The 22,301-nt window shown below is 37.8% G+C and overlaps 3 protein-coding genes across 3 annotated transcripts in view; 1 reads left to right on the top strand and 2 right to left on the bottom strand.

Annotated features, from left to right (window-relative positions):
• ccl44 (chemokine (C-C motif) ligand 44) overlaps positions 1-194 on the bottom strand; it is a 3,495-nt gene extending 3,301 nt beyond the window's left edge. The window contains exon 1 of the mRNA XM_035652638.1: positions 48-194. Coding sequence (XP_035508531.1) covers positions 48-111 — 64 coding nt within the window. The 5' untranslated portion in view covers positions 112-194. The remainder of the gene's footprint in view (positions 1-47) is intronic.
• Positions 195-7,565: 7,371 nt separating this feature from the next.
• pole4 (polymerase (DNA-directed), epsilon 4, accessory subunit) lies at positions 7,566-9,019 on the bottom strand. The gene is made up of 4 exons (XM_035653422.1): positions 8,641-9,019; positions 8,242-8,326; positions 8,053-8,094; positions 7,566-7,848 (listed from the first exon to the last, which is right to left on the bottom strand). Exons 1-4 carry the CDS (start codon positions 8,887-8,889, stop codon positions 7,835-7,837), a joined length of 390 nt encoding a protein of 129 aa, XP_035509315.1. The 5' UTR covers positions 8,890-9,019; the 3' UTR covers positions 7,566-7,834.
• A 1,329-nt stretch (positions 9,020-10,348) lies between these two features.
• LOC118322286 (serine/threonine-protein kinase NIM1) lies at positions 10,349-15,727 on the top strand. The gene is made up of 4 exons (XM_035653931.1): positions 10,349-10,370; positions 12,417-12,722; positions 13,863-14,131; positions 14,975-15,727. Exons 1-4 carry the CDS (start codon positions 10,349-10,351, stop codon positions 15,725-15,727), a joined length of 1,350 nt encoding a protein of 449 aa, XP_035509824.1.
• The last annotated feature ends 6,574 nt before the right edge of the window (positions 15,728-22,301 follow it).

The raw sequence follows: 22,301 nt of genomic DNA, 5'->3' as shown, positions 1-22,301 counted from the left end.
CAGTAACACACACACACACAAACATAGTAAGAGTGGTTGTGTCCTACCTTCCACAGATGCTAGGAGAATAACAGTCAGAGAGATAACAGTCAACATCTGCAGCATGAACATGATGAGGCTGGCAGAGAGGAGGAGAGGAGAGGAGGATAATCTACTCTGTCACCTCTCCCTCTATGGCTGCCTCTCTTATATTACTCCCTCCCTCTCTTTATACCTCCCTGCCCATCTCTCACTCACTCACTTCCACCACCACCTCTCTTTTTCTGTCTTACCGTCTTTCCCTCCCACCCTCTGTTTAGCCATTTTCAGTCATTCTCACGCTCAGCTAAACTCCCTCCCTGATTCTCTTTTTCTTTCACACTCATCTCACCTCTCACTCATTTCTCCTTTCCTGCCTCTTCACTCTGGATGCCAAGCCTCATTTGTCTCATTTGTGGCTTTGAATTCCTCCCTCATTTTGTCTCTTATCCTCAGTGCATTTTCTCCTCCAAGACTTAATCAATTTAATAGGTGAAATCAACAAAGAATCATATCACATGTCTTGATTTAGCATTTAATTTTCAAAAAAATTCATCTCCAAACAGTGTCCAATTTACCCTGGTATGTAGCTGTATAAGGTAACCGAACAGTAGGCGTGTCTGACTTGTGCATCTGGATCAGTCTTGTAGCAGAGTTATGTTCTCTGTGGGATTCCAGACAAAATGCCAAACACACTTAGAAACAGTGATAAACTGAATTTATTAGCTATACCTAACCTTATAAATGGTTTAAAACTGCCTGTTGTAGATCTGACGTTATATGTATAGTACATGTTTTTCTTGTACCATTTAAAACTGAACTTAACCTGTAATTGTGTTTTTGTTGTTAATGATTCTTGTGTTGTGCTCGTTTTATTATGTTTTAAATATTGTCTCCTTTGTCTCTTTCATCTCTTGTCCCCTCTTTATCTGCTTATTTTGAAAGAGGTGTTCCACAAGGTTCAGTCCTCGGCCTCTTGCTGTTTTTATGCTCCCACTTGTTCAGGTTATAATCAAAACAATGTTTTAATTCTACGTTGATGACACACCGTTCTATGTTTGATTTTACTTACCATAAACTTGTTTTAAGGCAGGCTTTTCAGGTTTCTAATAAATGTCTTTTTCTTCAAACAAATAAAGATAAATCTTACATTCTTTTGTTTAGCTCTCCTAATCATGTCTCCAATTTACAGAACAAACTTGGGAGTTTGGCAGCCAATATGAAACAGAACCGCTTTTGCTTTCTTGCTTTTATTTCTTTTTTATGACTTGGCTCATGAGAATGCACCAATGTCACCAAGTAAATGTAATGTATTTGGTATTTGTCTTTGCAGCCTCTCCCTGTCTGCCCATAAATCATAATAAAATTGTTATAGTTTCCATAACTGAACACCACAAGAATAAGCTGGAGTCAAGCATCTACATCAATTATAACAAGGCTTCAATGGAAAACAGCATGAGGACTTCATTATATGGAGAGAAAACCAGAGAAATTGATGTAGGCCTGCATGTGTTTCAAAAAGATATTCCTTTGAACCAACCTTGTGGTAGAGAAAAAGTCAGAAAATGCCGCCAACAACAACAGTGCATAAAATGATCGATCACAGACCTGATTAGGTATGACACATACACAAATGTTGCCACATTGCTTTGTTGACACACTAAATTGTCCTAGTGTTTAGTGTGTCTTGCTATTCAATACCTGTAATTGAGCTGTAATTTTTATTAAGGAGGAAATACATGATTTTGTTGTTGTCTGCTTCAGCAGGTCTGAAACACCACCCAGGGAGTTATCACAGTAGTGTTACTCTATTCACACTTACTGTGGCCAGGAAATATTTGAATGTCTTTGATTGTGTTGCCTTCTGCTTAGAGTACTGCTTATTCCCATGTCCTTAAAGTGTTCTCGTCACCCAAACTTATGTACAAACTAACCATTAAGATGATTTTTACCTCTGAAACTACAATGACACCCAAATACAATGAAAGCTGCAATATCAAGAAATAATCTCATCATAATACACAGAACTTGTCGTCAACAGGTCTGAATACTTTTTTATGATAACTTTGGCTGAGTAATTCTAAATGCAAGTGTAAATAATTAGAAATTACCCTTTCACCTCCACTGGCTTATCTTGCTGCAGCAATGCAGTGTACTCCTGAACACCATGACAGGTTACAGGTGAACATTTCCACCACCCAGATCACCTCATTTGGGGTGGTCTTCATTCTGATACTAATCTATTTTTCACTAGTTTTATTTTTGGGACTTGTTAGGCTTTTATTAGAGGAACACAGAAGAGAGATGACAGGAAATGAAGGGAAAAACAACAAATGAAAGGGTCTATGGGCCAGACATGAACAGGGAAGGCTGTGATTCATGGTTGGCATTTTAACCTCCAGACCACCAGGTCACCAAAAGAAAAATCCACTCTTTGATATCTGGAATCATAATAATTTCACAAAAATGTATTTTCTTTCTACCTGAGGTTATTTAACTATAGTTTTCCTCTTTGATTTCTAAGTTCCAAGTCTTCACAGAATGACAACCAATAAGTGAACATTAACATTTGTGTAAGATTGCATCCTTGAATGTCAATAAAAATGTAACATGTCTTGTGGCTGTATCTGATTCTGAGCTACCGAGGCTGCTGTTGGATGGTGGAGAAACTTCCCTGAAGGTATTCCTGTTGGATTGACACCAATGTCTGACATTTATAGTTGATGGTTTAGATAGCTGGAAAGGTTTCTGGTATCTTTTTCCATTGTAGATAGCTGTGTTATTTATGTTGGCCAGTTATCTGCAAGGGGAACCATGGTACATTGCAAAACAAAAATGACACAGAAATGCAACATACTGGTACATCACTAATAAATCTGTCTCACTAAAACCACTAGAGCAGTTCTATTAAATACCCTTTCAGAAATGATAAGGTTAAAACCGCTATAAAAGTGTTCCCAAGGTTGAAAATACATAAATTAAGTTTACAAATTAAAACAATACATCAGACTTCATTAGCCTAAATGTTCTGGACAAACTGTACTCTGTGTTAAGTACATTGGCAAGGCAATACAGGAACCATGAGTCTCCTCTCATGCAAGGAAATATTGTTTTAGACACTAATGTGGGACATGTAATGGACACATTTTGTAAGGCTTGATCAATATGGGCCTGCCTAAATTCCTGTGGTTAAACAGATCTTAACGTTGAACAAATGATCCTTTGGCTCCTGAAACACTTGTTGGAAGAAGATGTATTCAGACAATAAGGCAACACTATGTCCTTTATGGGCATACATATCCGAACCCTGGATGTGAAAATATGCAGTCTGTGCACTGAGGTTGTGATAAAAATGTGTGTCTATACGTGTGTGTGTGTGTGTGTGTTAGGGGTGGAGTTAACTGTTCAAGAAACTGACCTAAGAAATCAGGTTGGAATGTCAGCTGCAAAAACATACCTTCCACATGACTACAGGTCGGCTTGTGAGCCAGATACATTTTCTGCATAACTTTGCAGCGAATAAAATATCTCCTCAAGGTGTAGGACTCACAAACATGTGGGCAATAAAAAATAAAAGCAATAGCAGTGAATAGTGGGGCTAATGTCTTCCTCTTTGAGGGGGTGAAGAGCCTGAGATATATGGAGGGATAGTATGGCCTCCTGGAGATGTTGGACAGCTCGGTTCACTGTGCTGAACATGCAGCCTAAGAGATCTTACTGTACCTGAAAGGGATTTCCGAGGGATAAAATGCAGGGGGCAATACTTCGACTAATCTTTGAGACAAGCCAAACAGGGAGGTGTACGAAACAGACAACAAGCTGTATGGAATGCAGGTCTGAATGCAGAATGATGAACAGCACATTTTTTCTTTTCCGCACTAAAGACAGATGATTTGGAAATAATTTATATGATGCTCGTACACAAATGTTTTGCTTGGAAAGGGGAGGGTGAAGCGAGGGAGTTGCAATCTGCCGCTAAATGCTACACGCTGGACCTTTAAAATAACAGCTTCAAGATCATTTTGATTTACTGAATCATATTTTATGGAGAAAATGTTTTCTTTTCCCTCTGGTGTCCCCTGGCTGCTCCGCCTCAACTGTCTGTGATTTTTATGATGGACAGTCAAGTAACAGCTGGTACAAACATTTAAATCCCCCTTTAGGATGAATTGTAATAAATCTGGTCATGCCTTATCTTTCGATCTAGCGCCATCATCAGGTCAAAATTTCAACGTGTTCAGTTCTTTGGTTGAAAAATGAATGACAGGTCAGCCTCAGCTGTTCTTTGTGTTTAATACTAATGAGCTAATGGCAGCATGCTAACATGCTCAATTAAGATGGTGAACATGCTAAACATCATAATTCTGAAACATAATGTGACAATTGTCATGGTGAACACATTATGATGCTAGCTCAAACTACTTGTTCAGAGTCAAGCTAGCTACTTGAGGGTCAGGACTGTGTTGCTATTTTCAGTCTTTATGATATACTAACCTAATCTCCTGTTGGCTTTAGCTTCACTTTTAGCATACAGACATGGGAGTGCTATTGGTGTTCTCATCTAACTCTCAGAAAGAAAGCAAATAAGTGCATTTCCCAAAATGTTAAACTATTCCTTTAACTTCAAGGATCTTAGACTTAAAAGCAACAATATCCCAATTTGTAGAAAAGACCTAGTTGTATTTAAGGTCAAATAATTTCCCTCTTATCAGTACCTGTGATGATTACACGTCACTCTAATTTGTTTCACTAGTTTATTAGAAACAAATGTATGAAAGTTTATTCTCTCAGCATGTTATTATTCCATCAATATACAGAAAAAGAAGACCATCAGACCAGCCAGTCAGAGATTCATTGTTCATGTGTTGCTCTGGACAGGGGAGGGGGGCTCTACATTTTCTTTTCACATGAGATTTCCTTAATGGAATGTCTTTATTGACTGTGGAAATAAAATGATGTCCAATTCTTCAACATGTGATTATATTTTATAAGAAAAGAGTACTCCATGGTCCTCGTGCCAGTGAGGCATTCCTCTGCAGGGAGTTGACTGGTGCTCTTCTGGAACCAAACATCTGTGCTTCTCACAGCTCTGTTTCATTACTCCCCGAAACACTAAACCCAGAAAATCAGCTTAAACACACTCAGGCATTTATTTTGAAAATCCCCACTGCAAAAACTCAAGGGGTCTTGACTGTGCCTAGAGTGTGAAACTGAACACTTTGGATGTGTTTAACAAATGCTGCCAGGAAGAACAACACATATCTCAGGTCTTGAGAGATTCAGATACATTCCTAATGCAAACTCGAAGCTCTATGTGATTTTCTCAGCGTCATACAACAGTCTTTGTGTTGAAAGAAAGAAATCTAACCTTTACCATTTCAACACTGGTAAGTATTGTACCGTACACATGTCCAAAATGTACTGCTGCTGCAGCAAAATGGAGTATTAATCATGATATTATATATTGAACTCTTTTCCGCGAGATTTACTGTTTCGATCTATAACCAATAGTTTTCTTTGCTTCAAAATACTGACATTGACCCGGCTGACATATCACAGATATTATCAATATAGGCAAATATTAACAGTAGTGCAGAAATGTTGACAGATATGTTGCAGTCATTTTAAGGTATTCTTATCAAATAATTTGATATAATGTTTATGTAAAAAAAAAAAAACAGTATCCGCAGATATAGCGTCATCTGATTTTTAAATTCTATTATTCTATCTGTACAATATACAAACTATATTACAACAATATTGGCCTTAAAACCTGCAACCGGGGCTGTAAACTCCTTCAGGAACCTGCGGTTCAACAATGCAAAATAATCGAAAGGGCCTTAAAGTTTGTATAAATTATATACTAAATCAAACAGGGCACAAGTCGTGAGCTCGTTTTAATATTGAAGGGTTTCAAATCTTTTTCTGAGGCATATTTTCCCTTTTTACACGTGGTTTATGTCAGTGACATATTAGCCAGCAAATTCAAATCAACATAAAATACGTCCAGGTACAGAAACATATCATCACAACAAGATGAAAAGTAAATACCAGTGTGGGGCCCTAAAATAATAAACAATAAACAAACAAAAAAACTCAAAAGAGCAGAATTCACTGCCAAGTTTCCCACAATAAAATCAGTTTAACTCGGGAAATCCAGTTGGTTAAGATTACATCACATCATTACTAGTAGTAGAAAGCCTTTCTTTAAACGTGTCAACAAGGGCAGTACCGTGGACAGCTCCTGCATCCCTGGAGGTCCCGGGATCAGAACCTTGGACAGAGGTCTTGACACACTTTGGTGCAGAATGTTAAAGATTATCCATCTGAGCTGTAGAGGAAGACGGGAGAAAGCTACACAATGCAGAACGATGCCAACTGTCAGTGTTGCTTACGTCTCACTTAGAAACATCTCGCCTACATTTTTTCCACATTGGCAAGATTGATTGAGCAGATACATAACGCCCCCAATTACTAGTGCTGCTAGTTTTTCAGATTGCATAATAAATAATTAACATAATAACATAATTAACATTTCAACCAGCGAACTTTGTGGATAGATATTTGCAGGCCCAAACTGGCCACCAAGAGTACTGCAAGAGCTGTACATTAAATTAAAAATAAATGTAAATTATATAAATTACCACATGGAAAGACCTATTTCTTATTATATTTTTAATTATATACTCAACAAATAAAAGGTAGTTACACATATTCAATTAAGCGTGTATCAAAATATAAAATATTATTGTCTAAGACTTTACTTGGGCAGGCCGTCCAGGTATTTTAACGTCCAGCAACATGTTTAAGCACAGAGAAACAGCGAAGAGTGGAATTTGTGATGTAACTTAAAAAAAAAATAAATAAACGAAAAAAAGATTTTTTTCTATCATTACACAATATATATTGTCATATATCTCCTGCAGTGTCCGGCCAGTGTGAAAAACACCAACTTAACTGTGTGAATGCAAGTGAAAACAGCATGTGGCAGCTACAGTCACTGGGAACTGAAAAAACTACAAATATACTGATGAGAAAGGGACGTAGTTAGTGAAAAAAAGAAAACATGCCAGCAATGCCGCCCTCAGCACATCATAATATCACAACTACCCTTTCTCAGTTTATAAAAATGTTTTAGAAAACGTACCAATAAATAATACCAACACTTAACCATGATCTGTAGGAAAGCAGATGTCTGCACTAGAATATTAAAACTCCAGTATATATATATATATATGAAAATCCTAGGTTTTATGGACGTTCGATTGACCGACTCTCAAAACTAAAGACTTGTGGCTGTTTTTAACTATTTTTGATGTTTTTTGGAGCAGTTTTTGTGTAGTAATAAAATTTAAATATATGTTACTGGTATAAACAGTAAACAGAAAAAGTTCCCAGCCTGTAACTGTTACATCGCAACTTGTTTCAACATACATATTAGTACATATTTGTGTACTAGGTACTGTGGAAAATCTTATAAACTTGAATGACAATATGGCTCTTGCAAACTGAGTGTGTAACAAACTGTTGAAGACGTCTGACAGACATTGGTTGTTTAAAACTTAAATTTATTTAGTTGTACAGCAGTATTTCACAAATATTTACAAAACATTTACACATTACCACTGATGTCTTCAAAGTTAAGTGTGAAAAATCTTAATGGCACAATTTAGAAAAGCATTTATAAATATCCAATTTGAGAGTTTGACTTACAAAAGTACCACAGAGTTTCATCACAACAAATTGTGTCTCTGCGACAGAAAGTTTTTTGGATGTTTGGATGGATATTCAATGTTCTCGTTTCCTGAAGCAGTGTTTAATCTAGTGTGCCTACAGAGAAAATAAAGAAGAATTAGTACGGAATAAACTGTACTGGTGTAAAAACAAATAATACATTTGTGCACATCTGCATAAAGTATGATGTATGTTTGGTCTTTGATATTCTTATTTTACACGTGGGAGATTTATTCAACCTGGTATTGGAGAACATAACAATGTTATTCATGTAAATCAACATGTCCTGACAAGGCTTACCTTCAAGAAATGCAAATTCATCAATGGCCTCTATTGCGTTGTCTGCAGAGACAAAAGAAAAGAGAAAAAAGGTCAAACTGGATACGCACATTAACCTAAACAATCCAATAACACAGTAAACACATCTTAAAGCCCACTGACTCTTTACGTATGTGCAGACTGCATTCAGGATGTCTTTACAGCACTTACCCAAGTCCTTTCTCTGCAATGTTTTCCTCTTCCCTTGCTGGGCGTACACCAGGGAATCTTTGGCGATCATCTCAACAAACAACTCCTGCAAGAAATAAACAAAATGCATCAATATTCTGTCATTTAAAACAACAACAAATGCAGAAACAAAGATGACTGATACTTTCCAACCTATATAGATATGGACCTGGAGAAAATGTGATACTGTTGTATGAGACTGCTACAGTATTTTATAGTAATATTGATTATGTGAGCTGCACCTATAGCCGGTGGAGTTTGTAGTAAACTTTACTAAACACATTGATCATATATTACTGAGAAGAACCATACTGAACCAGGTTGCAGACAAATATCTCGTTATTCAAATGTAAATAGTCCCACACTGAGTCTTTTCTTTACCGTGGCTTTAGCGATGATGAACACAGACTCCTGGCTGGCGAGTGACACGTCTGGGTCGGTCTTCATGAGCGCCTTGATGCGGGCCAGCGGGAGTTTGGACAGCCGGCTGTGGGTGACGGAGGCAGCGGGGCCTGTCTGCTGCTGGCTGCTCTCCTCCTCCGCCTCGGCCCCGCGGCTCTCCTCCTCACTCCCACACCGCTCAGGGTCGTGCTCCGTGGGGGTGACAGGTGTAGCGACCGTTGCTGCCATTCTCCGATTATTTACACAAAGGTTATAGTTTATAAGAAACACAAATAAATCACTACGGGTTTCTAGCTACATGTCACAGATGACAACAACATCGGCAGCAGCGCGCCAGCATGTGCTTCCGGTCTTTCAGTCAGAGGTTCGCGCTGATTGGTCAGCCAGCCAGCCCGAGATCCCGCCTTTTCCTCTCCCGCCAAACTAATCTTCACCTGTGATTGGACAGATTGCGAGCCAAGCTGTGGCTATTGGCTGGACTTAGTGTCAATCAAAGCAAGTTGCCTTGGACGATAATGTGGTGGTGCTAGTGAGATTTTAATGTGATTTTAACTTATTTAAACAATTTAGTGAGTGAAAGATGAGTTTTATTTTATATATATATATATTTGGCAAGTTCCATACACAGAAAATTACAATTATAAAACCTGAACTTTACTCACTTTCTTAAACCTTTTTGTGGCCACATGGGGGCAGCGGACACAAGCTGTGAGTTAAACACAGCACTGCTATCCTGCTATCGCCTTGTAGAGTTGATACAGTTGTTCTGTTTAGGTCTCCACCAATTCCTGAGGGAAATTACAAACCTAATTCTAATGCTAAATGCAGCTGTCTGCAAAACAAATAAGTGTCAGGAAACAAAACAAAGTGCTTAAAGATGCCAAAATGCTGCAGAGAGCTGAGGAGAATTGCAGACCTCTCTGTGGGTCCAGCAATACGAGTGACATAAATTTAGTAATTTGACCCACTGTCAATATTAAATATTGATTAAAGCAGTTTAAATTATGTTCTCCTATATTCCCATTATTTAGCTAAAACTGCTAAATAAAAATAAAGAAGCAGCAACTTAAACAAAGTAAAAAGATTATTTCCTTTTTTTGCATGTCCTCCAAAATATTTTTTTTTCTACTATATAAGAGCTTCCTGAATTTAATTTATAATTGCTGTTTATATATGTGACGTTTCAATAATTTTAATCCCTAATGTGTGCTATGTTACTGTGCTTTGAGTTTATGATTGTTTACAACAGGATTTTACTGTAAAAAAACAAAACAAACATGTTATTACATCTACTGTTGACATGTATACTGTTATTCATACCATACAATATTTTTTACAGTTGAATGTCAGTAAAGCTTGATGTAGCGGTCTGACATAATTAACTATAAATGTTACACTTTCTCTTTCAACTAATTTACTATAGTCAATAAAAATAATTAAAAACATAAAATAAAAAATTCTAATAGCTTACATTAATTATTTATCACCAGTTATTCAGTATTAACTAACTAATAAGTTTATTCTTTAAAAGTGTATATGCAGCATTTCCATCATTTTAGTCAATGTCAGATCACTCAATGAGCTGTCCACTAATACACTGTGTTAATAGGATTGTGAGGAGTGATTTAGTCCTCTCAAGCTCAGTTCAGTTCAGTCACAGTCAGGTGTTACAGCCTAGGGAAAATACATGAAGGACCCGCAGCTCACAGGTAAACTTATTTGCTTTGTATTTTTCTAATATTTGTGTCTCTGACAATCCATTTGCAGAAAGTTTGGTATTTTTATACATTTGGTTAACATTTCCTAATAAGACACTCTTCATAAAGAGTTTATAAGCTGTAAGTAATCGCTTCAAGTCATGAATAAACCTTGTGGTTGTGTTTGTTCTCCAGCATGACACATGTTTGTAAGATGGATTATTGTAAACCCTCGATTAATGACTTTTTAACATAATAATTAATTTATGTTTTACTAATTTTTACTGCATTGCTGCCAAATAAAAAGGATAAACATCAGCCACTGGTATTCTTCATAACCTGGCAACCACAAACTTTTCCTTTTAATGCTGATTAACCAATCTGTAAGGCATTAGTAAAAGATTATTTATTTATTATTATTAACAGCCAATATCAATAAAGTCAATACATACTTAATGCTTTCAAAACTTTTACAAAGAGTGATGTATTAGCCTTAATATTTGTATGCTGTTTAATCTACAAAATGGCTGTATGGCTACTGAATATATACATGCATGTTTAGTCCTAAATTGTATGATGTACATTGGAAGGCAGCAACATAGCATAGCAATGCACAGGAGCAAGATAATAATTTTATTAAATTAGTTTTGTTGGCAAGACAATTTTATTTACCAAAATTTGCATATTTCATTGCATGTAAATCAAAAAGTTCTTTCTATTAAAATGTGTACAGCAACAAGTAACATGTACAGAGTAAAGTACAATATACACACAATTCAAGTAAATTCAGTGGGAACAAAATAAAAGAGAAAAAACATATATTTGTATTCATTCCAAATTGACTAGACCCACTAATACAGTATCTAAAAGAAGCAAGTAATCCTGGCCAAATTTAAATGGACTCAACCCACTAATACTGTATCTAAAAGCAGTGAGTAATCCCTGCCACCTTGAGAGCTGAGCTTACCACAGGGCTAAATTTAACCTACAGTGATCAGGACGAGGAACAGTATCATTATTACACTGTACATTTACAAGAATTCAATGTCAGTGGTTGTTATTGACCATTTGCTGCTTTATTTAACTCAGTAACTGCCCTTTGCACGTGCTGTCACTTGAAGAGGTTACACAGAGCTCAAGCTGTGGCGGATGAACAATCTGATATCTGACCCTAATGCTCACAGCTCTTTGTTCAATGCTGAAACCTTAATAAACAGTTTCCTGTGAAAACAAAAAAAGGGGTCTAAGCATCACAAAAAAGAAAGTCAAAATACTTTCCTGTTTGGCAGAAAGTGAATACTTTGGCCAGTTTTTAAAAGAACTGTGCTGAGACCTGAGAACTGTGTGTGCTGTGAATAAGACCTGTGTTCCCAGAACAGAAAAAAAACAGGAAAGGTCGACACATCCTGCTTTTGTCCATCATTAACCCTAACTAACCCTAAATGAAGACAAGTATGTTGAAAACTTTTAACACAGTCCAAACATATATCTGCACCTACCTGGACCTATAAAGCTGATACGGACAGCACAAAGTCTTTGTCAAATAAAATAACATAAGGAAAGCTCTTCTTGCATCCTGAGAATAGATTTAATGTCAGTTTATTCAAACACTATATGTGTGAAACAAAAGGATAAAATATCAGTTAACATTTATTTATTGAAATCTATATTATCAGTTAACATTTGCCTACAGACACCAACAATTTATAAAGTAAACCCAAACCATCATGAAGATTAGGGTTGTTGTAAAAGAGGCCAGACGTTTCACCACACACAGTTCATAGTTAACGTGGAGGTCAATCGCATTACCACTGTTCTGTACGTAGAGTAGTCGCACTACTTCTGCACTTTGACTTATTTAAGACGTCAGTGAGCCATTCCAAAAATAACTTTGGTATCCGGCTAACACACGCTCCAAAATAGGTAATGTTAGCGGTGACTTAAAAGTGCATTTATTCTAATGTGGCTGCATCGTCCTTTCACACTATGCTGCTGACGTAGAATGCCAAATATCCGCTGCTTTCTAATTCACTCTTCTGTCTTAAATTTATTTTCAAGCCATCAAATCGCGCCTATGGCCAAAGCAGAAAGTGAGCAAAACATCCAAAGCCGAGGCTCCGAAAGGGGAAAAGAGCGCCAAGCCCCTGGCCTCTCCTGCCTTTTCTGCTGCCATCCCACAGCTGACTGAAGCAGATAGAATGAGGCGGTCACCGTTTGAGAGGGTCGTCTACGACATGGCCCACAATGAGAGGATCATCAATGACCTGATGCTCGGTCGGAGAGTTGGCTTCTACGAGCTGCGTGGAGAGATTGGGCAGGGAAATTTCTCTACGGTCAGATTGGGCATTCATGCCTTGACGAAAGGTCAGGAATCAGTTATTTTAGTGGTTTTGTCCCATGTTTTCATTCATTTCTCTTTGTTTCTTTTAAACCCTAATCAAGTAGTTGAATCCTTACCCAACCGTGACAAACTACACACTGTTTGAATGCACAAAGCTATGGAGCCCTGGGAAAACCACGTTCAGCTCCCACAGAATGACAACTTTGAAGTGCATGCAAAACACAAAAGTGAAAGTATGTTAATAAAAATCGTAGAAATAAAAAAAGGGGCTGGGAAAAAAAAAAAAACTCAGTGGTTGTGAAATCAAGCCAACGCCGATGTAACAAAAACTGCAGTCCCTCAAATGACCACTTGATGCTGTGGTGCAGTAGTAAGTCAATCTCAATAAGGCCCCATGTTGAAATCATTCCACCTCAGCTACACCTCACACTCTACTTCCTTGCCACATTTTTTGATTAGCCAGGAGTCAGGACTGCCAACCACTGAGCTTCACAAAGGCTTTTTAATTATACAGTCTATGGAAAATAAATACATTAATACCCCTTTGTCTATTGTTCAGTATCACTTAACAATTCACTAAAACTCCACAGAGTTGCCTTTCAGAAGAGACCCGGATCTGGACTGGAGTTCAACAGTAACAATTTAATTTAATTTATTCTATTTATTAAATTAATGCTTAAATCTTAAAATAATGAATCTTTGATCCAATGTGAAACACATTACCTCCTGTCCAGTCAACCACTTCACTGTTGCGTACACAGTTTGACTTTGGGGAGATTTTGTACACAAATAATATTAACAGGTTTGTGAATAATGTAGACTGATCCCCTGAATAAGCCTTTCTGATCACCAGATCTTTCCTGACCCCTGCAGTGCTTTTATTTTCTGTTGTTGTTCTGTTTTGTTGTACTTGTGTTTGTGTGTGCAGGTTGAACTGTTAGGGGGTTCTTGGTTCTTAGCCACATTTTTGTCATACCTCAAAATAATGCTGCAACAATCCTCCAATTAAATTAGATACAAAAAATATATTTTTCCATCTCCCCTGTTTTCGCATGTGTTTAAATCTCTTAAGTATGTCTCTGTCCTTATTCTGAACTTTGACCTTGTAAGACCCTCTCTAAATCCATCACAACATCTAAGCCTTCCCTCCTCTTCTGTCTCAGAGAGAGTAGCCATCAAAGTCGTGGACAAGCTGCGTCTAGATAAGAAGACCCAGACAATGACTTCCTCAGAGATCAGCTGCATGGAGAAGCTGTGCCACCCCAACATAGTGCGACTTTATGAGGTGTTCGAAACCAGCAGGAAGCTGTATCTGGTGATGGAGTATGGCAGCGGTGGAGATCTGTTCTCCCGAATCACCACCAGGGGGAAGCTGAAAGACCTGGAAACCAAGCTGGTGTTTGCACAAGTAATTTCTGCGGTTAAACACATGGTGAGCTTCAGTGTCAGTCTGAATCATCATCTGTCTGTCCCTCATAGCCATGGATTATGATATGACGAAGATATTCAAACTGAAACTTTGTAAACGGTCAGTGGAGAGCTGACATGGGAGATAACATGAAACAACAGTTTCTCAGTCAGCCTTAAACTGTAGATACAATCAGCATCTTAAACCCTTATGCCACCATAATGACCCATTTTTGAGGAATTGAAACAGAATATTGCCTGTTTTCCATCAAATACTCCTTCCAAACAGTGATAAGATAATATAAGGGGGCATGAGATGACTAATAGGGTAGGAAAGTAGGAAGATTATTGCCTTGTCTTTTAGTTTTGCTTTCACTGTGAAATATTGGGTCTGGATTTGATTTTATTCCCTTGGACCTAAAACAATTATTTAAATGAAATCATCTTATAAGTTTAGAGGGGAAATCTATCTTTGGTAGAACTGCTAACAACTCACATGGCAAAGGGCCCCAACTATAAACATATCTTTGTCAACAATTTATTGTATTTTATGAACTATAAACAATATATTTTTATATAAAATCTTAATTTGAAAGGTAACTAGTAACTATAACAGCCAGATAAATATAGTTAAAAAGTAAAACATAAATGTAGTTCGTTAGAAGTATAAAGTAGACAAAATATAAATATAAGTGCAAGCACACAACCTGAGTAAATGTGCTTAGTTACTTTTACACCACTAATAATGATAATATATAATTGATAGAATACTATTTGTGTAACATGATGAAAGCATTAAAGTTATTTTTGCAAACACTTTCTTTCCCTAAAAGTAAATATCAAATCAAATTCTTTTGTGACATTTCAGCATGACAACAAAATCGTCCACAGAGACCTTAAGGCAGAGAACATCTTCTACACCACCAGCTACTGCATCAAGGTTGGAGATTTTGGTTTCAGCACAGAGAGCGACCCTAATGAGCTCCTCACCAACTTCTGTGGCTCACCACCGTACGCTGCTCCTGAACTGTTTAAGGAAAAAGGTTACATCGGACGCTACTCAGACACCTGGGCTTTGGGTATTCTCTTGTACTTCATGGTGACGGCCACTATGCCCTTCTATGGGGACAACATGGGGAGGCTGAAGCGCTGCATCCTGCAGGGGGCCTACAGCATCCCTGCTTATGTGCCCGATCCATGCCAGCTGGTCATTAAAGGCATGCTGCGGCCTGTGCCTGCTGACCGCTCCACTCTCACACAGATTACAAACAGTGCTTGGCTGAATGGGATCGAGTACCCTCGTCCGTATGTCTTGCTGCCCCTGTCCCCAGCTCACTTTGCCCAGGCCAACCAGGCTCTGTGTGTGGAGGAGCAGGAAGTGAAGGGTTTGCTGTCAGATCTTGGCATTGTGACAGTCCATTTCCAAAACAATTCCTGCTTAGACTGTAGGAGCCCGCTGACGGGGACCTACCGGATCCTTCTCCATCAGGTCCAGAAGAGGAGGTCAATGGAAGCTGTAGGTTATTCAGCGCTTCACCCTGATGATTATGGGAGTCCACAGAAGTGGTCTGTAGCATCTGTGGGAAAACACACTCCCTCCGCTGTCTGTGTTGTATTGTAATGAGAAATGACTGGCTTTAGTTGTGGGTACACTTCATCACATACACATGTGCCCTTTTACTGGCTGACACCCCCTCATTCACTTTAGGCTTTCTTAATCTGTGAGCTGTTATGTTACATGTTGAAAAGTATTCAAGTTGTGTTGTGCAATACTGTTCAGAGTCTAAGGGCTCTGCTGTCCCGCAGTGTAAGTCAATTACAGCTTACAGACCTAGGGTACCTTTCTTAAGTAATTAGCTACAGCTTTCTGTTCTGATTACGTCACCAACCACAAGCTGACGCATAACATTCATCAATCACTGTATGGCTATCAGCATCTACAATCCCTCTTAGTCAGTGCATAAATCTGTTGAACTAATCCCAGGTCACAGGTAATCCTGATAAGGGAGACACTGAGAACATGCTTGGTCCAACAAAAATGAAACCTGAGACTAGGGAAGGAAAAAATTAATGTGGACAGGAATGTGGAACAATAGACACAATTTAAAAACAGCCATCTTAAATGTTTTGGGGTTTTTTTGTGCATTTTAAACTGATGCCTAAAATGCCTTAATTTGAGGTAGATATTTTATTTAAAATGTTTGTGAATATTATCCTAATTTTATGATTGTCACCAAACATCCGGAGCACACAGAATTTTTGCACAATTTTATTCTCATTTTGTAAATATCTATGTTATTTAGTATTGTGCTAATGTTTGATTTTGTTGTAAGGCAATAAATGCTTCATGGATTCTGGTCTGAGCAATAAGTAAGGCGAGATTCATTAATCGGAATAAAAGTATTTTCAAAGAATGATTTTAACTTTTTCCTCAGATTTTCTTGTCCGGTGGGGAAGTAGTACAGGATTCAGCCAAGATTTTAACTGTTTACAAAGAACTTTCTACTGGGATGTTGAATGATTCCTTGCTTCCTTATAAGTCTTGAAGTTTAAAAAAAAAAAATGTTGGCTCTTCAGGCAGTTTGCAGGAATTGATTTGACCCATTTCAAGCACTTTCGGTAAAAGAGCTAATAATAAAATATGATGTTTTTGTGGATTTATGACCTCTACAGAATTATGAAATATTACGCTGTGAACTGTGACACTTTCTGTCAGTACAGAACTGCTCTTATTGCTCCTTTAGTTTCACTTATGAATTCCCCTTGAGGAAACAACTGTGCCAGGCATCACTCTTTGCCTATTACCGTCACCTCACAATGCCAGTGCCAGTGTCTTCACACACCTACTAAGTTTATGATTAGTGATTGGCATTATGATAACAATCATATTTTGCAATAAAGTCTTGAACCTCTAGCCCGCAGCCGTTTCACACAGAAATGTGTACACATTTTGGAAGACAGAAAGAGATTATCAAGGCCTCAACGAGTGCCAAGGAGGAGTCTTGACTTGCTGTTTATTTAGGAACTCTGTTCTTGCTCAATATCACTGGTTGCAAGCATCCCTTCCCCTTGAGGAATATTGCAAACATAGGATTCTCAAACTGCTTGTTCATTCTCTCCCCTCCATCCTCCCACTTCCTTTTGTCCACGATCATTGATGTCAAAATAGAATATAATCTGCGAAAAAATAATTTATTTTTTTGTGTGTTGTTTATCAACATACCATCTTATCCACTCCACACAGGTTCCTCGCAGCACTGCGTGCCGCGACTAGGCGAGAGCAGGTTTTTAGGCCTTTCATTTGTTTGTTTGGCTGCAACAAACAAGATTAAACCAACTTTTCTTATAAAAAATGTATATACATTTTCAGATATTGCATTCTTTTGATAGTATTGACATGAAGAGCCCCAACCTAAACTGAGTTGAAGAGCCCTGTTTCACACTGATTAAGGATGCAGTGAACAATGTTCATTGTGTCAGTGAAAAAATGAAACAACCAAACCGCATCTGTCTGCAGTTCCTGTTTAAAAAATCTGTTTAAAAAGGGAGCTGATGCCTGAGTGGAACTGATACATCAAGGGTAAATAAGTTGTTTTGAACCAGAGTAAGTGATTTGCTTTGAGAGGTGATCCAAGGTGAGTAAACATGGCATTTCAATTGGGTTCATAGAACATAGCCTTCCGAGTGTGTAGGAGAAACTACGGTATTGAAGAAACCCACAAAAAACACATATTAATATTACATTAAATTTTTGCCATCAGAGCCTAAATGTTGGACTTGAACTGGACCTTCAAGTCTTAAAACCAAACAGAAGTTTGATCTTAAATCAAATCAGAGGGTTTTGCTGATTTTAAGGGTTTCATTTTGGAAAAAGTTTCATTTCAAATATTGGATCATCAAAATATTTTGTTTCTGGCTTTTTATGTCTTTATTTGACAGCGACAGTTGAAAAGAAATTGGAAAGGTGGAGGACAGAGGAGACCATGTGCAGCAAAGGGCCACAGGTTGAAATCAAATCCAGGATGCTGCAGTAAGGATGGGGCACTCAATGAGCTACCCGCGTCCCCAAAGAATCACTTATTAATCTAAAACCGGACGCTTATTTTCTAATAGAAATGTCACAAAAGATATTAAAATCAGTTTTATGATACATTATTTGACACAATATTTTATTTTATCCAGGCTCTGCTCAAATAAAAAGTACAAAAAAAAAACATAACTCTCTTTTTCTTTACCTTTCCTAACCCTCTGGGATTATCATGAGGAGCCAGTATATCAAACCTAAAAGCAAGTCAGCATTTGTTTGTAATTGCATTGGGCAGTGAAAGTCCAGCCTTGAGCTCTGGATGTTTAATCTGTTCAGTTCATAAAAACACAGCTGAGATGGTTGCGAAAGAGTAACCACTGCCTTATATGGACAATCTCCTTTTGAACTGAATGAAAGCACAACATGACTGGGAAGCTGTTTTAAAGAAAACTGCAAACATAACACAGAGATTAGAGGTCTCTTCCAATAGATTACAGATTGTGCTGCACAGGTTCACTTTTATCCAAAGCCATTCAGTAAAATGAGATGAATGTGTTGATTTGATTTGATACCAGGAGGAATTGAACTTTTAACTTTGGTCCTTTATTTAGGTGTATCAATGCATGACCAGTCACTTTATTTTATGTTGTTTGCAATCCAAAAGGCTATGATTAATGTTGCAGTGAAAGGCAAGAAATGAAGCATAAATGCCTTCCAACAGAACATAACTGGAGCGAGATCTGACACGTCTTAGTGGTTAGCTCTTACATAGCAAAGTTGTAAAAAAAAAGTTTACAGGCAGCAACTACAGCTAAAGTCTTATTGCAAGTAGTATAAAATCCTTTAAAACTGAGCCAAAGGTGAGAAAGAGAGGAACTGCTTCTGGATTTCAGTCAACAGCTGCTGTTTATCATCTGTTCCACATTAACTGGGTCATCATTTTCACAGCAATGCTCTGAATCAAAAAGATGGTCAACTGTGAGACTCTGAAAAACTGATCAGGGCTTTGTTAATGATTCATGGTGTGAAAAACAAGGGCAACTGTAGCTCTGCTCTGTCAAAACTTGCACTGCACAATCTGGTTTCTTCTTTTGTTCTTATGTCTACTGTATGAGAGACCTGAACCATGCCCCAGTTTTGCTATTCATTACTCCAATGCCATGCATGCAGTAGTAGTTGAACCCATGGAGACTTTAAGGGGTGACAGAAATGTATCAATATTTTCTTGGAAAAGCCCTCAAATTAAGATACTTTAGCGAAAAAAACATTACATTATTGTGGTTCATTAGCAAAGCATTCAATAGTAATGTTTTTCCAAAAATTAGTCTTGTTTTCATCGAACTTAAACCTCTCATTTAGTCTAAAATATGGCCATAACAGATCATTAAATTAATTTATTTTTCAGATCCACCCCTGTCTGAACCCACAGATTAATCTGGTGGAATGAAATTGAACTGAGACTCATTTCAGCATGCTAGACAAAATAACATCTGATATACAGACACCATCATTTAAAATTATAAACTATGGGTACAAGTCAAATTTTGAATGTTGGGAAGGAAATAAGTCCAACAAAAGGCACCCACACATCAAATGTAATTGAATTTCTAAATGACTTGAAGGGCACAGTTCACAATCCAGAGACTTGTTGTACTTAAGTTTTATTTTTGTTATAAAAGGAAACTTACGTATGAAATGAAACTCAATCTGTTGACGCAGACAATTGTCCTACAATGTAATAGACAAAAAAAGAACGTAGGAGCTGTTCACAGCTGAAGGTTATTAGTTTCAGATGTTGGATGAGCTACAGAACTACCTCAGAAAACAAACAATACTTGTTTGGAAAAATATTTTGTTATCTGCTTATTGATGTTAATTAGCGGTAGCTTTAAAGTTGCAGTTCGATAGTCTTGTGTTATTTCTTGTTGCTAAGTATGTTAATTTTGTTGTATACAACCTGCAAAAACTGTATTTTAAAAATGGCTTGTCTTAATACTATATAGTCAGGAAATAAGAAATAAACTGGAAACATAGAGCGTGAGATACGTGTGTTTTATCTAACAAAGGTCCCCAGCTGGATTGGAACCAGGGACATGGTTTAGACAGTACATATCTTTACCCCTAGGCCACCATGATGCCCTGAACTTGTCAGTGACGCTCAAAGATATTTCACAATCCATCCAGTTCTAGGAAATGAGAGACGTCTTGGATGAGTGCTGAAACATTTTCAAGACCTTAACCCTTAGGGGTTCCTTAAATTAATTCAGGGGGATATTACAGCAATTATTCGGTTAATATGCATCTGTCGTAACAACATAAGAGAACAAGAATAAAAATAAATCAACGAGCTATAAGATGTTCAGCAACCCATGACTCTTAAGACACAGCGGTTCCCAACATGTGGTATCCAGGGTCGGGGTGCCTCTAGGCAGGTGTTAAAAGGAAAAGCTGTGGGGAGCGTGCTTGGAAAAGACCAGGTGTGTGTGATTTCGTGACCCAATCTGGTGGTGAAGTTTCAGATTGCAAGCGTAACTTAAGCCCACAAGCCGTCGCATCTGTAATTTGACGAACTGGGGACGACGAACTGGTCTGCGTGAGAGGTGTGTAAAGGAGAACCATCTTCGGGTGGATTGCGAAACTCGCGGCCGCGAACAAACCGGAAAAGCGCCTGGTACGCCACGCTGTTTGGGTTTGCTCCCCTTATGGGCTAACTGTAGGTGTTCAATGATCATTCAGTGACTTATACACTGGTTGAAAAGTCCATACCTGCATGAATTGTGAAGTATATTGCCTATTTTCAGCCAAGTAGAGCCTCCTAAATGTTACACAGTTGAACCTTAACCCTTAGGTTTTTTCCTTCGGGACTTTTTTGTCCCCATGTCCGTTTTTTATTTTCATGCTGTTTTTTGCTGTTGTTTGAATTGAATTGAGCTCAAACTTGCAAGGTTAATTTCATTTTTGCATCTTTTGTTTTTAGAAATTCTGGTGTCTAAGTTCCTTTAAATTTTATAGCCTGAAAAATGGCTAAGCTTACCGGCAAAAACTTCAACCCACATTTGTTCCTTTGCTGGCAGAAAACTGGCCGACATTGAAAAACACATTCCCAGGAAAAACGCATTTTTGAGAATCCCATGTTTATTCTTAACATTTACTACTGCATGTCTTTTAATGTTTAACGATTTCAGTTTTTAGTCTATAAAGGCTTCTGCAATTTTTAATTTTTTCATTAATTTAGTTCACCACGAGTTGTCCTTACTTTTTCCCATTCAAACAATGCAAGCAAAAATTTCCACACTTTTTACTTGTTTGTTGTGCAAGGGTGCTTGATATTTGAAATTAAAGTGTTTGTTTAGCTCGCAGTTGATGATTGATGGTGTGATGTGAGGTGGATGTGATGATGTGTGTCTATGTGTGTGGTGGTGTGATGATTTGTAGCATAACCAAAATGTAGTTAGCGCGTGTCGTGAACCTTTGTCAACACCAAACTAAGTGTTGATGTTAGTCCAGTCGTGTACATACCTCGCTCCTCAGTCTTTTTCCTCTAGAAATCCGCCCCACTCGCAGTTTCTCAAACTCATTCCATAATGAAAAACTGAACTGAAGATGGATTTAAGATGAATGTGGAGCGAAATATGAACCAAAGTTGCTACACATATGACAATTTATCGTGCATACAATGCTAGATCCTCAACAATTGCAAGTAGCTTTTAATGCACGCAAGAATCAAAACAGAACCACCACATTTGTCCTCTGGCGCACGATACAAGCACGCAGCTCATTAGAAACACAAAGAAACACATTTCACACAAGACGCCATTTTCTCTGATCCATGGACTATCGTAATTTCCTCAAAACAGTAACCCCAGCCGATACTGCACCTATTAATATGTCTTAAGTGTTCAATTGACATCAAAAGTCCTCCTATAAGTCTATCATTCTTTATCCTTCATACTATACGAAAACATAAACCTCCGAAAAACAGTATAAAAAAAGCTCCACAGACTCAACAGTGAGTAGTTACACCACATTAGTCAACTACTACTTCCCTCCAGAGATTCCCAATCTCCAAAGCATGGCAGCAAATTATCAAACACTTTTAAACTATACTCTCGTAACAATCATCCTCCTCGGAAGGAACTAGATTCACTCACACAGCGAAGGGCCTCCA

Source organism: Morone saxatilis, unplaced genomic scaffold (assembly GCF_004916995.1).
Source record: "Morone saxatilis isolate NCDOM2014 unplaced genomic scaffold, NCSU_SB_2.0 Contig12, whole genome shotgun sequence".
Lineage (NCBI taxonomy): Eukaryota > Metazoa > Chordata > Actinopteri > Moronidae > Morone > Morone saxatilis.
The sequence above is the reverse complement of the archived record's forward strand: the minus strand, read 5'-3'. Positions and strand labels throughout refer to the sequence as shown.

Bases quoted from the DNA above. Each gene is read 5' to 3' on its own strand.
- LOC118322286 (XM_035653931.1), top strand. From the start codon at position 10,349: ATGAAGGACCCGCAGCTCACAG. The intron at 10,371-12,416 runs GTAAACTTATTT...TTTATTTTCAAG, and splicing joins GAAGGACCCGCAGCTCACAG to CCATCAAATCGCGCCTATGG. The intron at 12,723-13,862 runs GTCAGGAATCAG...CTTCTGTCTCAG, and splicing joins CATTCATGCCTTGACGAAAG to AGAGAGTAGCCATCAAAGTC.
- pole4 (XM_035653422.1), bottom strand. From the start codon at position 8,889: ATGGCAGCAACGGTCGCTACACCTGTCACCCCCACGGAGCACGACCCT. The intron at 8,327-8,640 runs GTAAAGAAAAGA...TATTTCTTGCAG, and splicing joins TCATCATCGCTAAAGCCACG to GAGTTGTTTGTTGAGATGAT. The intron at 8,095-8,241 runs GTAAGTGCTGTA...TTGTCTCTGCAG, and splicing joins ATTGCAGAGAAAGGACTTGG to ACAACGCAATAGAGGCCATT.